The sequence below is a fragment of the Megalops cyprinoides genome, chromosome 23 (assembly GCF_013368585.1).
Source record: "Megalops cyprinoides isolate fMegCyp1 chromosome 23, fMegCyp1.pri, whole genome shotgun sequence".
NCBI lineage: Eukaryota > Metazoa > Chordata > Actinopteri > Elopiformes > Megalopidae > Megalops > Megalops cyprinoides.
Window position 1 is genome coordinate 22,636,061 of NC_050605.1, and position 16,744 is coordinate 22,652,804.

Genomic DNA, 16,744 nt, shown 5'->3' on the forward strand with positions numbered 1-16,744 from the left:
GCTCGGTCTCCAAAGACTCTCATGAGGAGCTGCGCCGGAGTGGGGGGGGTGGGGGGGTGGTCTCCGTACATTGGCGCACCAGACTAAATAATGTAGGGATTGGTGGGGGGAGGCGAGTCGAACCCGTACCTCCCTGCATAATTAATCAGAGCGCCTGCATCGAGTGCCGTGTTGAGGCAGCCGTGAGGCTGGCCATTAAAATCAATCGGCCACAGCGTATGCCTCCCGGTACGCTGCTGTTCTGTTGTCTCCAAGAAAATAAAAGTAACAAATAAAGCGCATGTCATCTCTGGATGGTGTAAAACTTTGGGCGCAATCCGTAATGAATTCCATCTAAGAGCCACAGGGGCGGAACTTCAAAGCTTCACTCCGGTTCGTTTGAGCTGTGGAGTGGGCCACAAGCATGTCGATAGAGTTGAAACTGATGCTAGTGCTTACAGGCTTGTTCTTTGCGCGTGTGTGTGTGTGTGTGTGTGTGTGTGTGTGTGTGTGTGTGTGTATGTGTGTGTGTGTGTGTATGTGTGTGTGATCAGAGTTTACAAGGAAGGCAAACTCAACTCAAACACACACAAAACCCTAATTCTTACCGCATGTTTGTCCTCGGTTTTGAATCTGAATTTCATAATAAGGGTTTGTGTATCATGCACAGAAATTCATAACACCTGCTGTCTTATTCATTTAAAAGAAAAAAAAAAAACAACACAAATTACATCTAAACCACTGGGGGTGAAAAACATTTACATTATGTTGGGAGGAGGAAAATATGACCAAGCACAATGGGGAATGGCTTGAGAGAATGTAATTAAAACAAAAATGTAATAATTAAAACAAAAATGTAATTACAAGCACAAAAGAACATTTTCACGTTCAGTTCTAAACAGTTGTGTATCTGAAGAGGGACAACACTTTGTTTCTTATTCACATGGAGAATCTGGGAGTTTGACAATGCAAATGAAGATGTGGGGGGGGGGGGGGGGGGGTAATGAAAATAGTTAGCCGAACTAATCTCTCACCTCCTAAGCGGATGATCGCTCCCTTCCATGTCAGAGCTGAGGGGCGGGGCGGGGAGGAAGACGGGGTGACTGACACTGACCTAGGGATGGATACAGGCTTTTGTGTCCAATGATATCCATCCAGCATCTTTTACAAACAACAAGAAAATACCAGGGCACATTTCAGAACAGTTTTTCTTTAACTTCTGAGTACATTTTTTAAAAACATAATTACTCCAAACAGTGCAACAGCTTGTAGAGTGCTGTTGGTTGACCTCTCTTGGACGCTGCTGTCTGTCTTGTCTTGAGGCTTTTTTTTTTTTTTTCCTGTTGGCTTGTTCGCTGCTTGTGAAGCCATGGCCCGAGGGCTAGCTTCACAGCGATTGGGCCTTACAATCTCAGGGAAGTTGAGATGGGGGATCAGACCGCTCCCACACTCAGACACACTCTGTGGTTCAGTTTAAAACATCAGGAGTGGGTAAAGTAACCATTATAAGAGCAAAGGTCACGAGAGGCAGCGCCGTGTACAGCCTGCGTGTAGCACGTCCATATCTGGAGCTCCTGCCCTACTGGAGTTCATTTCATTTCTGCATGCAGTAAAAACAGAAACACAAGAGTCTGCACCTGCACAACTCCTTGTGTCTGCAGGAAGCACAGAAATAAAAAACAAAAAATGTTAGTATTGACCACAGCCGGTGAAGGTATGAAAATAGCCTGAGTAAAATACTAATTTCACATCTGCATGTTATAACTGACTGGGGCTGCGAAAAAAAGAGAAGGAAGAGAAAGTAATTATCGCAGTCTGAAAAGCTGACTGGCTTAGCGGCAGATTAGAACTGATTGCGAGACGCTTCCCCAAACCAATATTTAAGGGAGGCTCACTTCAGCGAGACCTGCTACATCTCTCTTTAAATCCCCTGACGGGTGTGATAAAGCTACTACAGCAGCTCAAACCGCATTTCTTTTTTTTCCATTAACTTTCATATCATCGAAGGAAGACAAAATTAATCTTTTATGGTACATTCTGAGCTGCTGATTCCACTTTGAAGAAATAGAATCTTAAATTTGTAACATCACCCCCTAGTATGTGTTTTTTGTTTTTTAATAAAGGATTAAAATTCCAGTTAATCCCATTGTTCTCCACAAGGCCTTCTACAGCAGCCTACATGTGGACAGGGCTGTAGAGAGGGGATTCTGGGTAATACCGGACAGGTTCTGGAAATGTGGCAGGCTCAGCACTTTGCCCAATAAAATATTCTGATTAAATTAGTGGAGCGCAGTGAGATATTTGATCCCCTGAGGTCTCTGGGGAGGTGGTGAGTTTCTCAGCATTAAATGAGGGGGTCTTCATTAAATCTAGGAGGAAATCCCCCTGGAGCATAGCCCAGGAACAGCTACATCCGCAAAAGGGTCACGCCAATTTACAGTGCAGGAGACAAACAGCCAAGCCAGTCATCTCAGATCTGTGGAACCTGCACACACACTGTGTTTATCAAATTCACACCTTGACTTAACAAAAAATGACATGTCACATCCACAATGATTTTCTTTCAAATATTTTTGCTGCTGTCGGTATTTCATTATTATTTTTAAAAAGTGTAGACACAAGCTCTCTTGCACCCCAATTTCTGCTACAATACGCCCTGACAAAGGTATCGCTTCTCTGAATAAAAGCAAATCATAGTGCCAGACAGCAAGAGGCCCTCCTTATTTTTCTTTATTATGAGTAACTACAGGCCAGTCTGTCCCTCATTAACACGGGGTGAGCCCACTCACTTTCTTTAATTTGTTATTTCATCATTACAATAAAGGCCCATCCATCTAAACGTCCATAAAACACGGATGCAAAGCCTAACTGGCAGGGCAGTGCCGTTAGAAAGCCACAGCTCCGGCTCCTGTGACTGTCACTCCAGGGAGCGGCTGACCTTCCGTCACCTGTCTGGCGGCAGACTCCTGGCGGCTCCACCTGCTGTTCGGGTGTCGGTGACCCGGGGCCATATGGTATCGCCGCGCGCCGAGCTGCGGCGCGCGCACAGACGGCCCCACAGCCACGCGTCTCCGGGCGAACTCACCGGCTAATTACGGAGAGAGCAGCAGGGGCGCGTCATCACACCCAGGGAGTCTGCCTATGAGAGATGGGGTGGCTTTCCAACGTTTATTACCAAAATAAAGCGGAAAATCTCTGCACCTGCAGGGTGTGTTTTAAGAATCTGTGTTAAAAGAACAAACGCTGCTTTCAGTTGTCAGATGCCAATCAAACCATGAGTGCTGATTCAACACAATAAGCTCCTGCCGTCTGACTTTAAATTACGATACGACTACTAGCACCCGTCAGAGGTTGGCTTTAAACACAGAGCAGATCTAGACCCCAGAGGACAGGGCGAGAAAGCCGAGAGAGAGCCGAGGGGATGCCACGGAACGCCTCGCGTCTCTACATGCCGTTTGACACAGTAAACGCACGACGCGGCCATCCCTGGGTGTCCACGCATCGTCTGCATACGTGACAGGAACGTGACACATGTTCAGAGCTGCATTACAGCGTGTGTGCAAACAGCATGCTGCTCGTAGACAATAGCTGTGCTCCTGCGGCGCTCTCAGGACTACACCCCACAGAGGAGAAACAGCAGATATCTCAGGGACTCTTAAGAAACCCTTAGACAGCCATAAAAGATCAAAGGTAAGAAGATAAGAGCCCCCCTCAAACCCTACCAGTAACTTTAGACATGCATGACGATTTCACTTTTCATATAAGCTGTCTGTGGTGGAGAGAGCAGGGGTTTGGAAATATGATCGTCCAGTTTTTAATTTTTGGAATTCTGTGGAATCACTACTGCCCTGCCTTCACTCTTCTGAACTCATCTGACCAGCTGGCATTCCGTCCACTTTCCATTCACAGAGATCGTCATATTTCCTGCTCTCCCCCTGCCCCCCTTCCAAAAAATTCTATTGTAGAGATATTATTCTGTTTACAGCTAACTACCACGGTACAGAATTTCTTAACTAGGGCGCCATCTGCCGACAGCTATATACAATCTTGCGTGCCCGTGGTAAACAATGAAGTTACCGTAGGACAGTCCATTTCCACGCCACATTTCTGTGTTGAGTGTTTTTTTCCCCCCCTCAAACACTGATCTGTCCCACCTAAAGATCACACTGGACAAAATAATGTCACCAGGTGTAGTGTGGCTCACCAGTGCTGGGAGGTCACGCGCACAGATATCTCACAGGACATTAAGGTGTATTAATGAACATGAATAAATATGTCAGCTATTATTAGAACAGGGGAGCGAGCAAACACACAAGTGAGAAAATCACTTGGTTGTGGCTGTGAATGGGTTCTCTTTTTCCTCCTCAAGGTTTTAGTGCAATACTGCGCGACAATGTGGACAGCAGCGGGCCGGCAGCACGGATGTCTAACCATAACTGTATGTGTTTTCTTTGTTGCAGTAATTCTAACAGATCCACTCGTCCAACAAAGCAATAAAACAATAACAGAATGTATACAATATGCACTAGGAATCCCCGTGACCTTTGAATGACAACACTCACCACAGTGTTTTAAAATATTAACAGGACAGTCGCATTTAAATTGTAAAACGGCTAACGTGAGTGCCAGGAAAAGTGGAGTGGAGGACGGACAACGCGTCGGAACAGGTGAGCAGTTTCCAGCCCTGCGCTGACCTGGCTGACTGGGGCAGTCACACAGACACCGGGCACGCAGTCGCTCCCCCCGGGCTGTCTGCACGCATCGCCAGGCTGGGTATTGTCCTTTCAGAGCCACCGGGCGCATATTAACACTACACCAGCAGGACTCTACAGCTCTGCCACACACTCGCTGGCATTACGCGTCGCATTTTGCAGACGCTCGGCGAAGTGCTTGTTGTGGATGTTAATTCTTCCGGAATGTTTCCACGCAGACACACAAAAGGAAGCCGGCCTCTCGGAGGTGGCTCACGGTACGCTCCCTGTCCCTCTGAAGCAGACGCGCTCTCCCATCCTCATTCAGCGCAAACGGAGGTTTGTGCATTGACTTTGTTGTTTGCACGCTCTTGCCATTCATTGGAAACAGAACATAAACAGATGAGCCCAAAGGTCTCGTGATTGCATGTCTTACACGTTACAACGCAGGTATTGCACGGACAAAGACGGTATTAAAAATCATAAATATTAAGTGCATATGTAACAGCTACTACAAGTATCCATAATAAACAAACATACCCACCGTTTTGTTCTTCTCTGGCTCCGGTCGACAGCTAAGCTTCAGAGCTGGGTGTCAACAGTCGTCATCAGATACCCCAAGAATCAAATAAACAAAAAGAATGAATACTGACGGAGTATTTATCCGCTAACTGCAAAGTGGCCCCGCGACAGCGTCCGACTCATTTCCCCCCCGCCGTCATCGTGTCTCTCCCGACTCGGTCGCGATAGTGTGGCGGGTGCGGATGTGCACGCGGCTCCTAGTTTTGTTTCCCTTGTTGTCTCGAGTTGCCCGTGTCAGCCTTCGTCTCGCGCTCCGCGGGGCTCGTGCGTCTGCTCGTGCGTACGCGCGCGCCGTGCAGGCTGCGGAGGTGAGCGCTCGCTGTGCACCGCGGAGAGCCCTGGGAGTGCGCCACACTCAACTTTCTTATTTTAGTTACCTAATACGATTAAACGGAATCAATTAAACTATTAAAACCCACTAGTCATAACGTATGAGTAGGAAAAAGACTGTTATACACCTTCACATAAAAAATTAGCTTCATTACCATACCAGGAACTGTTTAGTTTCTAAACCCTTGCTGAAGCTTTGGTGTTTATCAAGGGACCAAACAAAGAGACCCAATGTGTAGCATTTAGGGACACCAGGAATTTAGATGATCTGGATATTGATAAGATTCAGTCATATGATAGGGAAATGACTTCCTTTCATGTAGCTCTTGGTCAGTGACCTGAAAATAAAGTACCTGTTCCTTATGGCAAGCAAATCTATGAACTTTAAGAAGCCTCCAGGAGCATGTGTGAAATATGCGTCTTCCACACACACACGCGCACACACACAAGATCCACAATTATGCATAAACGTTATAGAAAACAATTCAACCATAGGATGCTAACATCTTGTGTTCCCTTGTGTCTACATGAAACACGCAGGCATAATATGCAGGCACACACACACACACACACCACCATACACACCTCTTTACCCAAACCATGCTTGGGAGGGTGTGTCCTCTGTCTTTGCCAGCCATGTGAAATTCATAGCAATAACCATAACAGCAGCTACACATCTAACAAAGACATATGAAGGCAGCCTGCATGTGCAAATGCTGTCAAACAGAAAGAAACAGTTAAAGCAGCAGAGGGCAGGTGAGTGACCTGCTGACAGGTATTACAGGTTAGCAGGTTATGATTAATCTTACTTGGACCTAAAGACTGTGGAGATACCTTTTCCAAATGCTGTGGTCTTGCCTTGAAGAAGGGCCTTGAAGTGGTGCCTTGAAGGTTTCTTTCTTTCAACCCTTAAAGATAAAAAAGAATTACAATATAACATTTTATTTAGTATTTATACAGGAAAATAATAAATATGAAAGAATTAATTTTGGGATAAACTAAAATATCTAGATTTCAGCAGTTAGTTGCCCTGCAGTGAAAAGAAAGAACAATCTAAAAAAAAAAAAAAAAACTGGCAGAAACAGCATGTTATCTTTATTGTAGGGAGAGAGAAAGAGGAAACATCATAAGACAGAGGATGAAAACAAGGGAGAGAGAGTGATACAGGAGGGAAAAAAAGGCTGAAAGGTGAAAAGGTTGAAAGTTTGAAATATGGAGTTGGGCTGGTGCAGCTGGGGGTCTGTGCCACTGGAAACATTAACTCCGTCACTGTGGCTCACAGACTCATGAAGCATACATACCGTGAGTGTAGTCTTGCAGATTCTGCGACGGTCACGTTCGCCTCCTCTGAGAGCCTTAGCGTGTAAGCCGAAGCCGAACTTTTCAAATGTGTGTGCTGGAGGACCTCTGGGGAACGCAGGGTTTAACTGCTTAATTGTTGTGTTCGCCATTTGGAGCTAATTAAGAGTTGTAAAGGGAGCAGGTCAATATAAATCAAACAGAACCTAACAGATCTCAGCCTCCAGTTGGTGGGAACATGTCTACAAGCTTTATAGAGTTAGTTCCCATGGTGGCAATTAAATTAAAGCAAAGCACACAGGCGTGCACAGACAGACAGACAGACAGACACACACACACAAACGCACTCACACGCACACACACACACACACACATACATGCACACTCACACACACACATGCTCACACACACACAAACATGCACTCACACACACACAAACATGCACACACACACACACACACACACACTCACCATAGGAGCAGACCATTAATATATCACATAATCACATAAATGTAAAAAGTTTCACTCTAATGATTTGTAGGGCGAACACCCTTGTCTTTTTCTAACACCAACACAGTCGGTATAATAAAGTCAAAGTCTAACTTCCAAGGTTAACGTATCTCATCTTACCTGTGGGTGTATCATAAAAGATCTATAAAACACCTGAAAATAACAGCATAATAAAATGCGTAAGCGCTCATACACAGGCGTGAACCCTCTGTTGGCCTTCGGTTTCCTATCAGCAAATACCGGTGCACCTGTGCGCTCCCATCATGCATCTGTGTTGTTCCTAAGATCAGGGGGTGTGTAAGCCAGCAGGGCAAGGTGAACTCCCCTGGGACATGGCCTTTGTGGGAGAACCAATGAGTGACAGATATGTGTTACGGTTTGTAATCTGATTGGCAAATATTTTGATATTACTTTTGTTGTAGGACCTGTTATCAGGACTTCCTTAAGATTAAAAAAACCTTCTACAGGGGTTTGTTTGTACTGAAAATCACACAAAAAATCAGTCATATACCACAGAAAACAACACCTTCAAAAACAAATGGTATTCATGTGACACCTCATATGACATGTTACTGATGTGACACAAGCCTTTCTTAAGAGATCTGCAAAGTGCTGGAAAACAGCATCGAATGGCTTCACACGCATGTGTTCCACATCAAAGCATAACTTCTCCTTTGCTAGTTTCGTCCCTCTTTAAAGAACCTGCAAGACCACTAAGCCGAGCCCCCTCATGCATATTCAGAAGACTTTGCCATGGCAGTGCAGCCTGACTGTCTCCCGGCCTTTCTTGGTATGTGTGGCATATCCTGATAAAACCTTTGGAATCATTAACGGCTATGCTTAACTTCACAGCAGGGAAGTTATTTTGCTGTTAAAAGGAAAATCACTCTTTCGACCTCAGATTACATGGCTAGAAAAGCTGTCAGCGTTTTTAGAGAAGCACCTCTTAAAAAAAGAGGAATTAGGATGTGTGTCTTGGTGTAGCAAGACGAGGAAACTCAATGTGTTGTGTAGTAACACTTTCCATCTACAGCGTATTTCCAGGGTAAAAAACGCTGTCGGTAATGATCTGGGCGTAGCTGTAGGCCTTTATACGAGACACATCAGTCTCGTAGGATGAGGAACTTGAAGAACTTTCCACAGTTTCTGGCTGAGAAAGACAATACACAGATAGATCTGAAATTGCCTCATACAGGCATTTTAGATGGTGAGACCATCACGCTCTCACCAAAACTGCTTGAAAATCTCATGTCAAAAATAAAACTGCATTGTTTTTTTCAAAGCCTCAACAGTGCAATTTGTTGGCTCACTGCCAGTGAAAGAGGGCAGAAGCTTTGCCGCTGTTTCCTGTGATTTCCGGCCTAAAGCGTCTGTGCTTCCTCAGAGGTGAGATGGGCAAAGGCTGACGGGAACCTGAGAGCCCGGCGTCCCGGCGCAGAGGCTGCCTCATCGCGGCGCCGATCTGCGTAGGTGTGGGAGCGATTCCGGCTTGCTTTCGCGGCCAGCGTGAAAAGTGAGGTCAGAGCAGTGGATTCCTGCACGGAATAAAACACGCACGCCCAGGGGCGGCGGATCTCGCACGGCGAAAATGCCACTTCGCGTTATGAAAGTTTTAATGGCTGCATTAAACAGTTACGGGTCACCGTTGCCTCTGGGGCTTGCGGCGGGACCCGTCTGCTATTTCTGTGCTGTTTGCGAAGCCTCCACTCCAGGGCACGGTGAATTCCTGCTCTCGCACCGGCTCCCGACACCCTTAAAAAACGCTGCTGTGTTTGCCTGCATCTGCATCTCATCTGAGCTGCTTCACCGTCCAGACCAACCACACGCCGGTTCGACTGGCTGAAAAACCTCAGATGTTTGTTGTTGCCGGCAACAACAACAAGAGCCCACATTCTGCTTTATTTAAAGGAAATGGGATTAAATGCTGACTATTCTAAACAGCCCGTACAAACAAACCTCTCTACACAAGGCTGCCCTGTGGTCACAATTTAACGCTGCCATACCTCTGTCAAGTCCTTACACTTAATAACCTGCACAATAACCTGTGAGGATTATGCGTTGGTAGGCTTTATGAATATTTAAATATGGATAAATCTCCAAGAATATTTAGTGGGATCGCAGTCAAATCAGAAGAATAACTATTTTTTTATCTCCCTGATTAGTGTTGCCTAAGACATTATCAACAATATATAACAACAACAACAATCTATCTTAATAATAGATAGATGCCAGTGGCCAACTATTTGTTAGTTCACTCCATAACTGAAAATTCCTTGGAAGTTAAAAAATAATAATCATACCGTTATCAACCAGTAAGCAAAGTTTTAAATAACATTTTAGTTCTGGAACACTGGAAATGAATGTTTTTTGGTTATGTAGAAAGAAGAAAATTTAATTAGGTTCCATTCCCTGAACCTCATCTGTTTGCTGCTCAACAGTAATTTCAAACCCAAACAGTTGGTTCTATTTAAATAGAATCACTCCCACTGCTTAGCCATTGATTCTTCAACTGTAACAATCCCATAGCCTTAATATTTAACAAATTCTTTGTTTAGTCTTTGCAGGCGCTCACCAAATTAGGTCACATTTTTCCTTTTTGTCCTTTTTTCTCTTTTGGTGTTTTAAGTCGATCTTGTGTCCAAGATTCTTACAAGAAAGCCTGTGGGGAAATATGTATATACAGTATATCTATATATGTGTTTTATGCATATATATATATATTATATATATGCATATTATATATATATATATATATATATATATATATATATATATATATATATATATATATATATATATATATATGTATGTAGCTCAGGTCCACTGTGACATGGTCCAGTTGCTGGTCTGGTCTGGTCACTGGTGCGGTCACTGGTCCAGTGATTGGTTGCATTCGCTGGTGCGGTGATTGGTTGCAGTTGCTGGTGTGGTCACTGTTGCGGTCACTGGTCTGGTGATCGGTTGCGGTTGCTGGTGTGGTCACTGGTCCGGTGATCGGTTGCGGTTGCTGGTGTGGTCACTGGTCCGGTGATTGGTTGCGGTCACTGGTGTGGTCACTGGTGCGGTCACTGTTGCGGTGATTGGTTGCGGTCACTGGTGCGGTCACTGTTGCGGTGATTGGTTGCGGTCGCTGGCGCGGACTCCGGCACGGTCGGTCTGTGAATTGGTATTCTCCAGGTTCATTTCTGGAGCTCAGCAGCTGTGTTCCTGGAAAATACACAAAAGAGGAGGAAAGAGGAAACTGGGGGGTTTAAAGAAGCCACATCCCCCCCCCCGGCCCCAGAGGAGCCCTGTGATTTAGGGATTAGTCCCTGAGAAGCCTGGCTGCGGCTCAGGTTTCTGCTCACTGATCTCTCTCTCTCTCTCTGGTCTGTCAGAAACACCCTAAAAGCACTGCTTTGAGGGGTCCTGTCCCCCCCCCTCCCCCACGGGCTCAGGTTAATACCTCACTTCCAAACAAGAGCAGCCATGGTGGACACAGAGCCGCTCTGACCCAGTTCTTAATAATACTGTCCAATTCTGGCACGTTATGCCACATTATCACGTTATTATACATACCCCATGCCCTGTGGCACAGAGCCGCATTAAATTAAATTAGAGAGTGAGGCTTCAGCGTTGTGGCCTGGTGTTCAGTCAGCATTCGCCCTTAGTTCTGACTCGTAATTAAACGTGTTACTAAACGCGTCGTCATTCTTCACAAAGATTTCGGCGAGTTCAAGCTGTCATCAACGTTAGCGGGAAAAAAAAGTGCCCCTGTCAAAAAGAGCACTACTTGCTGTAAAAGACATGTGCTAATTGAATCCAGTCCTCAGTAAATATAACCATAAATATAATCATTTTAAATACGATGTGTAATGTACATGACTCCTCCTGGAGGGGGCTTGGTGACAGTATCCCCACTTTGCTGCTAAATTCGATGAACTCTGTCCAGAGAGAGAGGGGGGCAGGCAGTGATTTACAGGGGTGCCCCCTCTCTCTCCCCCCGACACTCCTTCCCTTTCCGCCTCTCCTCTCTCTCTCTGCATTCCTCTCCCCACATCCCATGAGCTCCTTGGCTCTCTCCGCGTCTTGGGAGAACGTACAGCCGGGACTCAGAGGGACTGCTTCACGGCGGCCAAGGAGAGAGATGACAGTTACCTCCCCGTACATCATGAGACAGCGTGCCTCACAGAGGCTTCCCAGAACCGCCGTCCGAGACATCGGCAACGTGCACTGCAGCTTTCGCTTCAGGTTCGGCTTGGACTCGCCAGCCTCACGGACATTATCTGCATGTTGTAGCATTAGAAACCTCGGTTCTCCTCACGGGAAGCTCCGCGCAGTCACACGGCGCACGCACGGCTGCCAGGGCTCGCGTTTCCTTCCTGCCCGTCCCTGATGTGGCGGAGGAGCCGAGCGTGTGATCTGGTTGGCCGGGGCCTCCCGAAGGCCTGTCAGCTGACGCAATGCCAGGGAGAGACGGAGGGGGAACCGCAACACAAGCCAACGCTGCTCCATCTGTCGCCAGAGAGACGATGTGAACCGATTCCAAAAGAGCCTCCCCCCCCAGCCATCTCCGCACCGCTGCTTGCGGTCTGCTCCTGGTGTTTTTTTAGGCGGGGTGTTTCTTATGATCTCCCACGCCTACTCATTCCACACGGCACTAATGTAACGACACCATCAGTGGTGTGTGTTACAGTCATGACTGGCTCATTCACACTGCCCCTCTCTCTTTCTCCTTTTGTCTGCCTCTCTTTTTCACTCCCTCCTTCTCTTTCTCCCCATGTCTATCTGTCCCTCTTTTTTCTCCCTCTTTCTTTTCCCTCTCTGCCCCCTCATCTCCATCTGTCCCCCTTTCCGTCTCTCCCTCATTCCGTCTCCCTCTCTCTTGTTCCCTCTCCCCTTTTCTCTGCCTCTTCCTCCTCTCTCCCCTTCCTCCCTCTCCCTCCCTCTCCCTCTCTCCTCTCTCCCCTTCCTCCCTCTCCCTCTCTCCTCTCTCCCCTTCCTCCCTCTCCCTCTCTCCTCTCTCCCCTTCCTCCCTCTCCCTCCCTCTCCCTCTCTCCTCTCCCTCTTGCTCTCTGTCTCCATCCCTCTCTCTCTCTCTCTCTCTCTCTCTCTCTCTCCCCCTCTCCCCCTCTCCCTGCCCGGGTGTTGACAGCAGGCTGAGTTCCTGATGCGTGACCCCCACAGCGTTGGGGGTTCAGCTGGTTAATCCTCGTCTGGCCCTGCAGTCCCCCCCCCCCTCCCCATCGGCTCCGGCTCCACTTCCCTCTGCTTTATGTGAGAGAGAGAGGAAGAGAGGGTGCAGTGCCCCCCCCCGCTGGGCTCAGTGGAACCCCCTCCTGCTGGGCATGGCTGCACCGGAGGCAGGGGGCTTTGTGAGGGAGACCCCTGAACCTGCTGCTCTGGAGAGGAAGGGCTCCACCACCCGCTGCTACATCTCAATGGCTGCCACAGATCCCCTCTGTCAGAAACAATGCTGCTAAACTTCAGCGCTCTCTTTCTCACACACACACACACACACACACACACACACACACACACACACACACACACACACACTCACACATGCACAAAACACTCACAGAGACACAACACACACAAACCACACACACACAGACACAGACTCAAACATCTGTTCCAAACTCAAACAGGGTTCCAATTTGTCATTGTGCCAGAGTTCTGAAACGGAAGGTGAGAGCTCAGGGGTTGTGATTCAGGAGCAGCTCAGCTGATCAGAGATCAGCGCAGCCGAGTGCATCTGCCAGGCCTCGAACCACCCTGTCCCAGACACAGCGGACAGCTGCATCTGTGTGAACAGTAACGTGTGGTTAACAGTGCTGAAAGAAAGGGTATTTCACCCTGAGGCTTTCACTTTCGCAACTGATTGTATCGCTTCCAAAACACGGTGAGGAGGAAATCAGAGATTTTAAACCAACTGCAGTTAACAGGGCGTCAGTCACTTGCACAACTCCAGCATCCAGAAAGCACATTTCCAGCAATGATTAAGCCTGCCGAAGTGAGCTATTTCAACCAAGGAAAATAAAACGCTCTGCAGGTAACGGACACACTGACGGGGAAGGGGGTGGGGCAGGCTCACCTTCAGCTTGGGGCACAGACAGAAGCAGCAATCTCCAGCCCATCTGAGGGTCAGCGATGTCACAGGCGTTGTCCCTCTGTGTACAAAACAGACCTGGTGCAGAAATAAGGGCTCTGGCCCAGGCCCTGCGGGTCCTTCCCCCTCATTGTTTTCAGGGTAAATTCATTACTGAGAAAACAGCACTAACAGTTGGGCCAAGGTGCCCTTAACCACAGAAGTGTGTTTTTTTTTTTTTGGTCTCCTGTTTTTCTCCCAGACGCGGCCTGCTGTGCTGTGTCTCTCTGAAGGTCACAGCCGCCATGTGCAGGACCCGGACGTCTGTCCTGCTGTCTGACGCCATGAATTCATTTCCCGCAGTCACTGCAAACCGCAGACTGAGAGAAATTAGAAAACGTTTCTGTTTCGCAGGGCTGGACACTCCAAAATAAAGCTGGCAACCCCTCTGTTGGAGTCCCCATTTTATTGGGTGGCGAGCATGTTTGGGTCCGTCACACGAGAAGGGCTTTGCTTTAGACGGCTCGATCACGCTCAGCGAGATCCCCTTTCAGATGTGGAGAGCGCTCTTTGTGGAGGGGAGTATTGAGTGAGAGAGTGTTCTTAGCGTGTGGATGGGGAAGGGTTTCTGAAGTGGACACTCAACAGGTTCAAAGCCTGCCTGAAGAAGTGGAATGCAGAGTGTTTCAGGGTGGGCAGCTCAGGCTGTCATCCGATTGGTCAGCGGTATCTTTATGCTGTGCAGGAGGGCCTCAACGTGCTCAGGGGGGGCGGGCTCTGAATTTCTCTGCAAACAAAGTATAAAATAAATAAATAAGTAAAAATAAAACGTGACAGTACTTTCCTCTACCAATAATATGGACTTATTACACAAACTGCTTTCGCTCTCGACACAAAACAACAACACTTTCAGAACTAGAAACAACGCGATAATTCCATAAGCGCGTCAGCTGTACGTACAGTGTGTGTATGTGCGTGATAATGCAGTGGACACGTGTGAAGCGGAAGATGGGAGAAGGGAGCGTGCGAGTGGCGACTCCCTGCGTGGCGGAGGAAGCTGTGCAGGCCTCCGCCCCCCACTCCTCCACGCGCTGGCACTCTCTGAGGCGAACAGGCCTCCGCCCCCCACTCCTCCACGCGCTGGTACTCTCTGAGGCGAACAGGAAGGGGCTCGTGGGCCCCCCCCCCCCCCCGCCAACAGCGTCCCTCTCTGCAAAGCTCCTCTATGTTTTCTGAGGTACAGATCCCGCGTTAGATAAAGCGCAACCGCAGGTCCTGACAGCCGAGCGCAGCTGAGCGCAGCCGAGCGAAGCCGGGAACTCGCGTTTGCGCAGGTCTGCTCTCCCACTCTCCTGCAGAGGCACCGTGAGGGGTGAACATGCTCAGCTGTGTGTGTGTGGACAGGGCCCCGGTGTGTGTGTGTGTGTGTGTGTGTGTGTGTGTGTGTGTGTGTGTGTGTGCGCGAGTGCATGCGTATGTGTGCATGCGTGCGTGCATGCGCGAGTGCGTGTGTGTGTGTGTGTGGGAGATGTTTTTCCCGTGGCACGCACTCATCCTTGTTCTGCACAGTCACGCTCCCACCTGAGGGAGGCTGCGCCGTGCCGTCACGACGAACACACAGCCCTCACAAAAACACACTCCCGCCGCGTCCGCTGTGTCTCGGCACTCAGGGCCCTCAGAAACGCACATCACAACATCAACGCGTCACACGTGCGTCATGCCAGTGAAGAGACATTACTGCCTCCTCATATTCTCACTTCATAAAAAAAAAAACACCTTTCAAATTTACCAAAAAAATCCCCTACATCCTACCTTTAAGGGAGGTTATCCAACACACCCCTGCACAGAACCTCAAGAGCAACATCAAAGCAGGAAGCTGCCTGGCTTGCAGATTTAAAGAACACAGGCAAGCAGTTTCCCAGCATGCATCAGGGAGAGCTGTCTGAGAACAGCTGAGGATGACAGCCCTGCGCGAGTCTTCCTGTGATGGCCTACGAGGCTGTACGCACAGCCCCTAACATCAGCACTGATCGGAGGAGGAGGTTCCCTGCCTGTGAGCTGTCATATCTCATAACCCATACAACACAGCGACAGTCAGCCTCTACCACCCTAAGGCTTGACTCATGTCTTACATTGTGATGCAAGTTTGCATAATCCTTTGTTTAACAGCACGAGAAAGGAGCACAGTTCTGCTCATCGTGGCAAATTCAATAGCATGCAATCTACATGTAGAAGTGTATTTTTTGATAACTGCCACAGACCTACAGAGATGGCGCGGCTTGGGCAAAGTCATTCTCACGCAGAGCACTTTGCTCAGTATTTGAATGTAATGCTTGGTCTGTTGAGATTTGGATCTCAGAAAGCTGTGGCTGAAAGATGTTTCTGCAGGGAACAGACCAAAGTGAGAGGGTGAGCGTTTACACAGCACACAATCTCTGTAAACCGCAGCGAGAGTTTCCACAGCACCCAAACCAAAATCTAAAAATTCACACACACATACAATATGTACAGTGTTAGGTTTCTGCCACACACACACACACACATACACAACCACACACATACTTGCACGTACATGCCCATACACTACCCCACACACACACACACACACACACACACACAAGCATTCAACCCCCCCCCCAAAAAAAACGCCCCAACCATGCACGCCCACACATACACACAGAGTACTCCGCATTCTGACCAGACAAACACTGTTATGCTGTACCTACTCTGGCATAACAGTATTGCAAATTATTTGCAAAAGGCGGATAATTTAAAAAAAAAACTCTATATAAAAGCTGTGGGATGAAAATTGACCTTTTGTTACTGTTTTATGATACATCTGCATCATCATTACTCAGGTTGCCATAGAAAAGCTCTTAGTTGAATGTTATTCATGTTAAATCTCCCACCTACACAGGCTGCATGCTAACATTGGTCTGGCTGTAATTTCAGAGCATTAGGATCTCTGATGCTTGGTAAAATGTTAATATTAATTTAGATGTTTTTGATCCTGTTGGCTCAGACCCCCCATTTGAAGTGCCGTGCCATTGTGCCCGGGCTGAAAGGAGGCGTGTGTGCGTCGTGAGCAGGGTGTAAATGTAGTCTGGTTTTAAGAGCAGCTATGGGACTAACAGGAAGTAGGTCAGACTGCTTCTGCAGCTCTGATGTTAGGGCTGTTGTCAGTGTCGTGGTCCACTTATTTCACGGCTGTAAAATGGATCATGGAGATGGTGATCAGCAGACATTAAAGAGCTGTGGGTACCTCATCCTCTGACTCCTGCAT

General features: G+C 47.8%; 1 protein-coding gene across 3 annotated transcripts in view; it reads right to left on the reverse strand.

Annotated features, from left to right (window-relative positions):
- The window catches only part of prr5a (proline rich 5a (renal)), a 33,527-nt gene extending 28,075 nt beyond the window's left edge, over positions 1 to 5,452 (reverse strand). For 2 of the 3 annotated variants that reach the window (XM_036518381.1, XM_036518379.1), the window contains exons 1-2: positions 5,215 to 5,452; positions 1,014 to 1,140 (exon numbers count right to left, since the gene is read on the reverse strand). In XM_036518381.1, the coding sequence (XP_036374274.1) occupies positions 1,014 to 1,042 (29 nt within the window). In that variant the 5' untranslated portion in view covers positions 1,043 to 1,140; positions 5,215 to 5,452. Of the gene's footprint in view, positions 1 to 1,013; positions 1,141 to 5,210 lie in introns of all 3 variants that reach the window. The other variant, XM_036518380.1, reaches the window with a different exon arrangement.
- Positions 5,453 to 16,744: the final 11,292 nt, after the last annotated feature.